Source organism: Acipenser ruthenus, chromosome 13 (assembly GCF_902713425.1).
Source record: "Acipenser ruthenus chromosome 13, fAciRut3.2 maternal haplotype, whole genome shotgun sequence".
Classification (NCBI taxonomy): domain Eukaryota; kingdom Metazoa; phylum Chordata; class Actinopteri; order Acipenseriformes; family Acipenseridae; genus Acipenser; species Acipenser ruthenus.
Window position 1 is genome coordinate 25,104,284 of NC_081201.1, and position 13,367 is coordinate 25,117,650.

Consider the following 13,367-nt stretch of genomic DNA (forward strand, 5'->3'; position numbering starts at 1 on the left):
CATTTATCCCTACGATATGTTTTATTTCGGGGTAGAACACAGATTGTAAGTATAACAGATTCATTCACTAGAAATACCACTTGATGGCAGTAGCTGACTGATAATTAAATGTTACACTTTGAACTGTAAATCATCTTTAAAAATGAGTAACGGTGTTTTATCCAGTGTCTATTGACATATTTTATTTGCTAACAAGACCAAATTGTCAAGGTGAGTCACTAACAAGTGGCTGTCCTGTTAGTAAATTGTTCAAATGTCTAGTGCTTATAATTAGATTTAGACTAAGTAAACAACTGACCTTGAGGTATCAGGATTGTCGATGCCATTCAAACCATAAATTAGAGGAACTCAACTGGGACCAGATTTTCCACAATTATAGATTTACAGAAGTTGTGAACAGTTGCCTTATCTAGAGCAATAGTATTATTACAGTTAACTTTTCAATGTAAATCTTTCCCTGAGCACATCAGATAAAGCTCTATATTACGTTACGTCTTGTGCATTTTGGTAGTTAAAAATCAATTCATTATGGTTCATGTTGCCTTTTGAGGTAGTAGTTGAACACTTTACTAAGAACAGAATTGGCCCTCAAACCTACCATTTTTTCTAATACTGTTTGAATTACAAGATGTTTTTTTCTCCAAGCTGATCGTCAGTTTGCTCCTGGTACTTCTGTTAATACAGGTGGAACTCATACTTCATGAATATTTAGTTATAGCTGACTGAAAGAATACGAATGCTTGCTAATGTCTCCTATCAATAAACCGTGATGAGCCTTCCTTTGCACAGGCTGAGAAGTGTTTATTTTAAATGAATGAAAAGGCTTCGGAGAGCTGAAACAGTAGATGCTTGATTGTGCTGGTGAAGAATGCAGCTGCATTTTCTTCTAGTGCACTGAAAACAACATTAAAGGACATTGTCACAATATACCTTGAAGACATTTTCCCAACAAGATAAGTGATCTGAAAAATTTGGAAATAGATATCAGCACTGCATTTTTTTTTTAACTATTTTTATTGCACTGTTCTGTTCAAGGCTGTGCTCAGCATGTTTTAATCTCCTATTACCTTTAAACTGCTTTCTGTATAATGTAAAATAAAAAAAATAAAAAAAAATTCTGGTGTAGGTTATGGAAACCATCTGCTCCAAAGAACAATGTTACTGTGACTAGTGTACAGGGCTGCAACCTATTTAAATAGTGATTCCATATTGACAGTCATGCAACATCAGGAAAAAAAAAAACACAGTGGAATGTAAAATGTGGCTTTCCAAATAGCAAGTCTATTTACCAGTATGAGCAGACAGAACTGCTTAAACTGCATGAGATGATCTTTTATAAAATACCCCACACACCTTAACTGTGTATATTTACTTCAGACTCCCTAAAGAAAGATTAAAATGAATTGAACAGTCTTTAAATAAATTGTCTTTATTGTATTCTTAAAGATCATATACTTACAACTAGCATTTATTCATTCATGCACCGAAACAAGATACATTTTTTTTTTTTAAGAATTTATAGCACACAGATTTTTTTTAGATTTACATCAAGCAATAATACTAATATATATATATATATATATATATATATATATATATATATATATATATATGATGTACCCTGATTACTTTGTTATGTAAACCAATCATAAAAACATTGCTGATTTGGTTCCCTCTTTATAAAACATAAATATAAGCCATTCATACAACGGGCTCAATAAGTTGCATCACATTAAGAGCTCAAATATGTGGCACAAGTTGATCAATCCAGGTTAGTGCTTACAATTAGAAATGCACCCTGATACAGTTGTACTTCTGGATGATTATGCATATTAAAATGCAGTTACCTGAAAGAGTAGGTTTGTGTGATATAAACATTACTTATGTGTTCAGTAGCTGACTGATTACAGTACAAATTAACTTAGTGACCAAAAAAAAAACCAAAGTGAGTGTGTCTAACTATATATATATATATATATATATATATATATATATATATATATATATATAGTTAATCACACATGAGGTACTGGATACACTTTTCATACAAGACAGTAACTTGCAGTATTGACAGAAAGGCTTATAACTTGCTGCTATTGATCTTAGCTAGATTTTCACCAATGCCACAGGATTCATTATTATTATCACAACCCCACCGAACTGTAAATACAAAATCAGAGCCCTCAGTAACATGAAAAAGTGGATCACCTTCACCTACTGTACATCCACTGTATGCAATGCAAATGTATAAATGTAATGTAAACTGTTTGTGCTACTTGTGCAAAATAATGTCCAAACCAACTGTCGTAACAAATGAGTATGCGCTTGATATATGTAAAAATGTGTGACATGCAGACAGACGGCCTTCATTTACCCCAATATTCTGATACGATCAACAACGTATAAAGTGCTAAAGAGTGCTACTAGCAATTTTTACAACTGAATAAAAGGTTATCTGAATTCGCTAGCAAAACTCTTAAGCGTGACATATGAATGGATGCCCAGCTCCACAATATCGTTTAGCTGGGGAGAAGAATCCTCAGCAGGGGATACAAATTATTATTTTAAAGTAAAGAACGCTACTATGCTTCTGTATTTTAAACCAGGCATTCAAAGGGCCCAAGGCTACTTTTACATATCACAGTATAAAAGGGCTTTTATTGCAGCATGGGTTATTAGAATATTTTAATTTAAATTACAGTACATCAAGTTAGTTGTTGGGTCCTCAAACTGTTTATTTAGACCAAAGCAAGACCACCTCATGAATATATGCCAACTTTGCGGTCCTCTGTCGGACCACGTCCAACATTACAATTTTTCCTTTCCGGTCTGACGACTGACCCCGTCCAACATAATCAAAAAGACGTCAAACACAGGTCCCTAGTCGTTTTTTTCTCAGGAAAAAGCCGAGAAAAGCTTTCAATGGCTGAGTGAGGCCGGAAAAATAAAAAACTGAGGCGGATCTGAGCAATACGCATAGTCCCTTCACCACAGACATAACACGGACATAAACAAACAAGACAGCTGCTTCCGCATCCAGCGCTCAAAGAATATCGCAGACATTTGCCAAGCTTTTTGAGATGTTATAGTAATAAAATAATGACTTGGATAGCATTATTGAGGAGTTTGGTGATAAAATGAGTGATCAGGAGATGATTTATCAGTATGCACTACTATGAAGAGATATGTGATAAATACAGCGAACAAGGAGTGGGGCAGGGCTGGAGATTCAGTACTGAGTGTCCAGTTGATATGCAGTGCCTTAAACCTGTTTTACTGTGAATAAAATTACTATTAAACAGCGTGTGTAAAGTAAACAGCTTGTGTGAAAATAAATTGGACCGCAAATGGTTAAGAGATTACTATAGCTCAGCATCACGCAGGGGCTTACTACAAATTCGTTACCCCATTTAATTACGTGGCATAACCAATCTGTGTCACTGATGCATTTGTGTAAATGTAGCAACCAATATATTTAGAAAGAAGTAAAAGGAATATATCAGAAACAGAAACTCTTCTTTTACTACCCCCACCCACAACCCTTCTACTTCTGCTCCCCGAACATGCACATAAACCTTTGTGTACAAAAAGCACACCTTTTCATTTTCTTAGAACATTAGTAGGGAGCTATGCTTTCACAGGACAAGGGTATAATGAGACTCCAGGTTTCACCCAGTGCAAGTGCGATGGAATGTCAGCTTGGGGTTCACATATAGGATTCTTCAGAAGCTGAAGATTTTTTTTATTTCAATTTTTAGGACATTACAAGACAGCCACACAAGCATTTTTTTTTTTTTAGCATAAGGCATGGCCCCTAATATTTTAACCAGTACAGCTGCAGTAAATTTAGAGTATTAAATTAATAGAGTACTGTAAAAATTATGCTTGACAGTGTCACACTATCTGCAGGGTAGCCACTGAACGCATCCTGCAATGGGGTTGTTTTTTTTCCTCATATACCAGCCTTGTGAGCACCAAACTCCCTTTTTCTTTTGTCTTTACTGTGCTACAGTTTGTCACTGGCACTCTTCATGTTCATTAGCTCTTGAAGTTCAGCCTGAATGTCTTCCGGAAGCTCTAAAGCAGGGAGATCATCCAGTGAAATGTCTTGAGTGGGCATTTCTAAAGGAGGAAGATTAGGTACTGGAATGTCCTTTGCCTTCCTATCATTGGAGTGCTGAGGCAGTCCCCACAGCTCAGATTTCTCTACAAAGTCAGCATCTGCATAGGGCTCCTTTTCTAGCGGGGCTTTTTTCAGCCTTGCATTTTCAGCTTTGAGCTGCTGGTTTTCCTGTGTAACTTTCTCGTTTTCAGCTAGAAGGAAGTCAACCAGCTTTTTCAGGTCGGCAATGGCAGTCTCTTGTTCTTCTAGTCTAGTCTTGTCATCCTTGAGGGCTTTGCTCCCTGTGCAGGTCTCCAAAGCAGCCCCTTTGTTCTTGAGTAAGTACAGCCAAGTGTCGTACTCACGCTCCACAGGTCCGAACCGCTCCAGAGCTGAGCCCAGGGCTCTGTGGCCACCGTCCATTTCTGTCAAGGAGGGTTTTTGTGGAGAACACAGGGGATATGCAGCTACATCTCTGTCTGCTGGGGTTAGGCTGTGATGATGGACTCTCTTCCCTTCTCTTTTGGCCCGTTTCCACTTCTCTTCAATCAGTCGCTGCTGTCTGATATGACTGTCCCTTTGTAATTCCAGTGACAGGTGAGCCTGTGAATAAAAATAAATATTTAAAATACATTCATGTCATCAGTTACTTGTATTTACTAAAACACAAAAGCACACATGTATTATATTGAATTGAGAAGTTATGAAATCTGAAAAGCTTAAAATAATAATAAAACAATATCCACTGCTTGGTGTAGAGAGATGCAATGAATGACAATGAAACAAGCATTACTCAAAACCTGCTCCTACCTGTTCAGACTGCGTCAGCTTCATGGCTTCATATAGCAAATCTGAATCAAACAGTGGAAATAAAGATAATGAATGATTTTACTAATAATACAAGGCATACATTTACACACACTCTTATAACAAAGCCTACTTACTCTTCAAGCTTCTCGCACAGTACATTTACACACATCTATAATATTTAAGGTTGTCTAATCTGTTTACATGTTTTTTTTTTAAAAACACGTTCCCTATCCATTATTTAAGTCGAAACATATGCTGCTTAGCTATAAAAAGCTGTATACGTAAGCAGTAAAACCTGCAGTGATCCCCAAAGGACAATTACAGTGAAGCAACGCTTATTAAAATCTAGGTTCGTAGCATGGTCACGGCTGACTTTAGTAGCGACATAGACAACAGTGTGTGCTACTTAGCAAGCAGGCTGGGATCTCCCCTTGAGTGTTGGACAACACCCAGCCAACCCCGTGACCAGAACCCCAGGGTGCCTCCTGCACAGCAGGGGCATCACCGATATCCAGGCTTCCACGCGAGTGAATTCCACTTCATAGACATCATTTTCACAAAACACCCGGGTGGACTCCAAGATCAAAATAAGCTGCACATCAAGCTAACAGTTTTGGCTCTGCACTGATCTTTCGTTTTGCAGCACTGTTCATTATACATTGTTTTAATATTAGTGCATAAAAAAAAAAATCTGTTTATTTTAGTATAGTATAAAAATGAGTAATGTAATTTCAAGGAACGGTTATCATTTGTGATCATACATTACTGTGTTAATCCAGTTTCCTTTTCACTTTATAAAAAATAAAACAACCTGCCATTAAATGTGCAAATTAGGGGTGTCAATCAATTAATGATTGAAAACTAGCATTTTCTCCCACAAGCAAATATTGTACATATGTAGTCTACAATGATGTAGTAACTAATAAAAGTAACGCCACTATAATTCTTTCTATAAAAATCATTAATGAAACGAATGACCCAACCTTCAGCTTTTCTATGGCAAGCGATGGCTTCTTCATACTTCCCAGCTGCCAACAAGCGGTCTGCCTTCCTGCTCTGTTGATGAGCCTGAAAATGAAACTTGTCATTAGAGCACAGTGCAAAATGCCTCAATTTATGACAACTCTAAAAGATAACACAGTTTTAAAAAACAATTTACACCTGCAGTACCTTCAAATACGTTGTTAAGCTCTAGAGATGCTTGCTGTACAATTTTAGGAGCATTACAAAAACAGTTTTGTATAGCCAACGTTACGTATTTGACTGCATTGACATTTTCATTTCCCACTACTTTTTGTTTCATTACTGAAGCCCTATAGACAAAGTGTAAAAAAAATATTTGGTATATATTGGATTTTAATTGGTCTGAAATGAATAAAATCAATTGTACTGAATGGAACAGCAAATTCTCTCATTTGCTTTGCCAGGTAATGTAGGGGGATTCAGGGTCTTATTGTGATCCTATGGTATGATACTCTAATGTAATCGATGAATCACGATACTTTCTTTACATGATATATCGTATCGCAGTAGAGGTATGTATCATGACGCAAGACTAAAAGCACAACATTGTAGTTGTTCATCAAGTGGTTTTTGCATGAAGAATAAGTGTGTTCTGCAGTTGGTATAAATGCATACTCTGCTTAACTCATTTTAGTTTTTTATACAAGTCTGTCAAGTAGCTTATCAGGACCATCACATATATCGCGATACATATTGTATCATGATCTGCATATTGTGTATTCTAGCATGACTTTAGTTTATCATTACATCCCTAAATGTAATACACTGCTTTATTTATATTATTCAGTCAATTGAAAGATGTAAATATATTTGACTATTCATCTGGATTTTGAAATGTATTTCCAGCATAAAAGCAGTGCTTGTGGCTTGAATGTGTAGTTTACTCATAACTACTGTTCTGTGTAGTTTACTCATAACTAGTGTTCTGTGTAGTTTACTCATAACTAGTGTTCTGTGTAGTTTACTCATAACTAATGTTCCGCATTTGTGGTTTATTCAGAATTTTACCGAAAAATTACATGTTTTCCGTTTTTGTCTATTCAATATTTTCCCGGTACTATTTTCTAGGAAATACACAATATTTTGATTTATTTTGACTCTGACATTGTAATAAGCAGCCCTACACTGTATCCTAGGATACAGCAGATGTCAGAGGATCAAATAACGTTCAAACGTGGTTCTCTGTCACTTCACAAACACATTACCACCTGATTATGTTGGCCAATCAAAGTCTGATTATTGTGGCAATTGCTGGGCGTAGTAACTCCTAGCTTGAGCAAAAACTAAATTGAAATACTGTTTCGAAGTATACAAAAAGCAAAAATAGCAGAAGTGGGTCAGATGAGGCAGAGGATGCATAGCGCTGCAAATACTGCTGCATTGAGGTACATGTTCACACAAAAGAAAAAAAAACAACGCATTAAACTAAAAGAATAAAGTGAACTGAGAGACAAGCAATCCATTTATGCGGCTTCTACACACGCTTTAATAAAAGACAGCGCAGAACGACTGTGTTAATGAGTTTGTCAGAGCGCTGTGCTTTGCTGGACAGCCACTGTTTATTGCAGAGAGGTATGTATTGGTGACCGTGTGACAGTACTGTCTGTCAACACTGCCTAACGCCGACAATCTTAAGGCCATTGCACACTGGATCTGTTCCGTCATTTAGCATCCGTCATCCGAAGAAGTCATGCGTCAGTCCATTGCACATTAAATGCGTTAATATCGTACTTCAGAGCGCTGATGTGCAGTGAAGGCTTTGTAGTAAATATACCTAGTTTCAGTATTTTAATAAAAAATAAATACAATTCTGTTGTACATAACTTTGAAACACAATAAAAATGTTAAATGATGTATAAACTTAATGATCAATGACCAATATTTAATTTTTCAAACACTCGCTCCTGTAAAAAATATATCTAAAAGTTGGGAAGCTAGCAATGAGCTACCGAAAATACTTTACCATAATGACCTTCTACTACTCTCTGTGTATGGAGCCAGAAATTCCATCACTTTCATGTACTGCCCCTCTCTTCTGACTGTTCAGCCCTGACCGCTCTTGCCCGGTCATGCTTCGTTCTCCGATATGTCTCTCCAGGTTAGGCCATTGTTTCTTTACTTCCTCGACTACAACTGAAATAAAAGGTATATGCTAACCTATACTGCACAAAATCCACGTTTATGTATGCGATCAGTTCATAATTTCATGTTTTATAATACATAGCATTCATGCCCAAGTCCACGGCAATGTCTTTCCATATGTTTTTTTTTTTTTTTTTTTTTTTTTTCACAAAGTCTTTGTAATCTTGGATTTATCATAAAGTAATTTTTGTTTGGCAGCACACACAATTAGATTTTCCATTTTGTTCAGGGAACTCCAAGAATCCACGTGTCTTCGCAGTCGTTTTTCATTGGTCAGTGTATTTTTAAACGCACGTCAAATTTAACTTGGTTCGATTCCAAAATTGACGCATCACTGTCGTACGACAATTACAGACTCAGCGTGCAAGGTGCAATACGGAAAGCACATGATCTTTTTTTTCTGTTTAGGCGCACGTTCAATTTGGATGCGTTATCGGATCCAGTGTGCAAAGGCTGTTAGTTGGTAAACCTACATGGAATGCACTGATGTAAATGTCCAGTGTGAGTTTTGACGCGTCACACAATCGCTTGCACCGCCCAGTTCTGTCAATTTTCTTTTCTTTTTATGATTTAAAGGTGAATAAACCTGGCATGTTTTGTGATGATGTCATGTTCATACCTTCTGTAGATACTATTTCCGTCAGCACAGCGATTGCCCAAACGTTCACAAAGTACCAGCTAACTTGGGAAAATGTGGCTTCGACTTGCACAGATTCTGATTCAACATACATGCCAGGGACATTATTAATCAGAAACCAGAACTGCTGCGCATCATATTCCATGTGTAAAGTGAGTATACTAAGATTTCCCCCCCCCCAGTTTTTACTGATGTTTCAATTAAAAACGTTTAACTGATTTTATCCCTACTTTAATACGTGTAAAATACATTCCTGGAAATTGTTTTTAAGATAAAAACCGAAAACACAGAACACTACTCATAACTTCATACTGCAGTAGCAGGCGCATAGCTATTTAGAGACAGATTAGGTGTCCGTACAGATAAAACTAAATTTGTGATTGAAAACTTAGGCTTTCACATTTAAAAAATATTTGTAAACTAACAAACAAAGAGCATACGGCGAATGAATTTAGTGGATCACATCTGGGTTTAGATTCGACTTTGAAACCAGTAGTAAAAACAAACCAGTCAGGTAAAACATAAAGGGTTACAATACATGGTCTCAAACATGTAGAGGGCTACTGTTATGTTAAAAAAATAGATAATTTGTGTTAGACTGCAGCATTGTGCTTTTCAATAAGAATGCTGGGTGCTTGCAGTAGTTTACAGTCTTGATATGCATCTCGTCACTTTCAAGGTACGGGTCATTATGAAGGAAATCAGCAATCCAAACTGCTTACACCCCTGCTTAGTCCTGTTACTTGAAGTTATGAATAAACTGGACTGTCGACTGGTAAAGTAGAAAGTACAGATGGATAGACTACGGAAGGATGTTGTAAACAGACACCATGTAATCATCTTGTAGTGTAACACCGAGTAGGATCGTCAGGCAATGCAACAGTTGCTTTTACACGTTGCTTTTTTATTTTATTACTCCAGCACTACGCCTGATTAAAGGTTATTTCTGAATAAAGTGTCAGAACTTGGCGAGGTTTAATCTGTCTACAGTGTTTGCACAAGAAAGTTTGTTCTTGAACAGTCTGTTGCAATTGTTAAGCAAGCTCTTACTTTTAACCTAGTCAACTGACATGTCAGAGCAACTCAGGAACCTGCAGATCACACAATCAGCTTTTAAACACCATCATTAAGCTAGCATGTTACTTTCTTACAATCTATTAACCATCTGAAACGTAAGCAATGTGTCACACGTGTTCGGGACTGTGTCATTCGATAAGCAGTGTTGAAAGGTGGAGTTTCAGCCCTGCCAGTCTCTCAAAGAACAGAATGTGATAAAGTTTGAGTTAAACATGAATTTCAATCACGTTTAACCAGATAAAAAAAGAACAGTGTTTTCTCTCTTCTGTTTTTCAAAAACATAATACAAACAGGTAGCCCCTGCAGATAAAGCTGCATTGGCTGTGTGTGGGGGTTGGGAGTTTGTTTTTACATGCAGCTGTTATTGTTAGGAAAGATTGCTCAACACACTCTCATGAACTTGCTTGCAACACGTGCATGAAATTGTTACTGCAGATGCTCTTCTCGCTGGATATGAGGAAGGGGCTCGTTCTTTAATGAGGACAGCTTATTTTCATTTGCGTTTTTAGCTTTAATGCACACTTCCTAAATACATACACACATTTAAAAAAAGCTTAATCGGTCATTTGTTTTAAATACACATCTCCATATTAGGGAATATATAACTCTCCCTGAAGACAGTGTGTCACAGTGGACAAGAATAAAAAGCTGATTTGACACACTATGATAGATGGCTGATCGCAGTAGATGCTTCTTGTATCCAAAACTACTTACTGAGGTACATTTCCTGAGGAATTACAGGTGATATATTAAAGAATTGTCACACATCCCACTAAAACAATGTAATTATCTCGAAGACCATTTAAATACAACGGTGGAACTGAGTTACGGCAGGTGTTTTGAATATTAGATCTTGCTTACAATTTAGCAAAAAATGTAAAATCAAAAAGGGCTATGTAACATTCTCACTCAAACAACAACATCATCATTGCACGTGTTCTCTGCGTGTCATAGAGCATCACTGGACTTTGTTGTTTTCACCTGCGTCCATCACACACCTGTTTCTGCTGCCTCCGATTAAGGATAGCTATGATTCATCTTCCCTGCCGGTATGTGTGGCATTCGTGTAAGAACATTGGGAAAGGACACTGACTGTTTTGTTAATGTATTAGTTAGTTGTGTATTTTAAAATGTTTATACTTTTTCATTTGTTTTTATATGCCTGCTATGTCTTTTCATCTGTCGTTTCTCTCTGTATCCTTATTTTTCTGTTTTCTTTTTCCTTCTTATAAAAAAACATTGTAAAATGTTTAATTTAGTATTTTTATATTTTGTTTAATTTCTGTAAGTCACTTTGGATAAAAGTGTCTGCGAAATAATTAAATGATAATATTGTAGCTAAAAAATGTAGTTCAAAAACACCTAATCAAAGTAAAACTAAGAAACAAAATCAAGCACTGCAGGCAAACGTCTTGGCCTTTCAAGTGCTCTAATTACACGGATAAAGGCCCTGGTCGAAGAATGTAGTAAACAGACACCAATAATGTCAGTTTAATCATTATACTGCAGTTTTATTTGTGTTACATAAATGTGAGCTATGTCTATAAATCGCTAAAAAAAATTGATGCAGAAAAATACTGTATAGATAAAATGTATGGCGGCCACGGATAAGTAGTAGCTTTTTAACTTTGTATTAAACAAATATCTCAACAAGCACTGTTCACACAGGGTCTTACCCAAAAGTTTAAAAAAAAACACATCAGCGACAACTCATTTTCATATTTAGCCAGCACAATATTTGTAACAGCGTGGTTTAATTTCATATATAATTTATAGTAGGCTGATGTTAATTTTGTTAGAAGCTGTAAGTAAATAAAATAAATATATCTGCCTTTATTTGTGGCTCAGTGTGATTTAGTGAAATTCATAATTGTATACTAAATATGATTTCTGGGTGACTTCACGTCCTGTATAGTATGCTTTACCACAAACAACCCATATTGGTTTCCCAGGTTGTTTACATGCCATTGAGGCTGCTTTAGCCCCTTCTTGAGCATTCTTTCCAGTATGTCACTGTTTGCTTATCACAATCCTGCTATTTAATGCAGAATGTCGCCAGCAAGCTCCACTGTAGCTCATAAAGAGAAACTAAAACATAAGATTAAACAATGGAGATTGCATACGGATGTAGCTACAGGTATTCTACCAAGATGGTTAAACTAATCACTTGCAATTAATGCATCTTCTTAATACTAGTGCTGTTAATACAGTCTTCGGCCAAAGAGCATTTCGTGTTACCAACTTTTGTGTGAACACAGTTGCCATGGACCTGGGTACCGAATACACCAGTACCGGGTGCTCCCTGGGAAATGCATTCGTGTCTAACTGGCTAAACAAACGAGTGTAAATGTTGGCAGGATCATTTGGTGAAATGCCTGTGCGTGGAAATAATTGCCTACATTTTCACGGCTATAGTTTATCATTGCATTGGTGCTAGTTGGCCCCATTGATGCAACCAACTCTATCAGCTACAGTTTTACATTAACGTATATAACTATGTGTGTATTTTTGTCAATAACATAACAATGTTAAATCGAGGGAGGTAAGTGAATCATACTTTGTTGAAATAATTGAACACTCTGCGAGTCGAATAAAACGCGGCTAAAGAGTTGTTAACCGATCACAGCGGATACATGTGTATGTAAAATCGTGTAAATTGAAATGTCTTTTGTTTCGTTGGGTTCAAGGCGAGGGGGTTACAGTGCAGCCTGTAGACAAACATCAACGAAACTTACGAGATTCAGAGGACTTTCCATCACCTCCATCGGTTTACACAGTCTTCACGCCTGGGAGCCGCATGCGAGGCACACGTCTGTCCTGGAGATGGGCATCTGTACCTGCCAGTCACTCCATAGGAACAATCAGCTTCGTAATATAGGATTGTAGTGTTGTGTCGATAAACACACAACAACTCCACAGCACGGTGACGTCATACAGCCGCCTTCCTTCCTGTTCGTACTCTGAAAACTCGCTCGGGAGGAGATCCCGCGATAACACAATTGTGTAGGTAGCTGTTTAACAGTTAAAGCTGTAGGGTCCGTTTGCGATATATTATAATGTTTATATTATTCTTTGGTTCTCACTACGTTCGTTCATAGTTTGGCCTTTAGCACACTGAAACCAATTAGCAGGCATGTCTCTTTGACATTCCGGTTTGTTTACATTCTCCAAAGGTAGTTTTAGCCGCTGCCAGTGGAACGCGTTTCCTATCCCATTGAAACCTGCACACCGAAAATGTCATCCAACGCCTTGCTACATGGAAGAACAACAAAAAATAAAGCAATTGTGCATTTAAATGTCTTGCCTTTAAGCAAATGCCTTCCTAGCTGTTTTTTTAAATATAAAACGATCAGTAACAAGGTACCCTTATAAAAATATTATCATACAAATGCTCGTTACCATAGCATATGGGAAAACAGGAGAGATTCACAACAAAACTATTATTTGTCTTACAGCACGTTTAAAATGAGATATCTGTAAACATCAACAGGAATGATAAAGTTTATTTTAAAATAGTGGTAGTGCAGTTCAACTGTAATCCACAAGACGGTACTCAGCGCAAGGTTAGCAGTGACC

General features: G+C 36.9%; 1 protein-coding gene across 1 annotated transcript; it reads right to left on the minus strand.

Annotated features, from left to right (window-relative positions):
* Positions 1-1,413: 1,413 nt before the first annotated feature.
* On the minus strand, positions 1,414-12,757 carry LOC117418011 (nuclear receptor-binding factor 2-like). The gene is made up of 4 exons (XM_034030509.3): positions 12,527-12,757; positions 5,896-5,980; positions 4,913-4,953; positions 1,414-4,705 (listed from the first exon to the last, which is right to left on the minus strand). Exons 1-4 carry the CDS (start codon positions 12,554-12,556, stop codon positions 4,007-4,009), a joined length of 855 nt encoding a protein of 284 aa, XP_033886400.1. The 5' UTR covers positions 12,557-12,757; the 3' UTR covers positions 1,414-4,006.
* Positions 12,758-13,367: the final 610 nt, after the last annotated feature.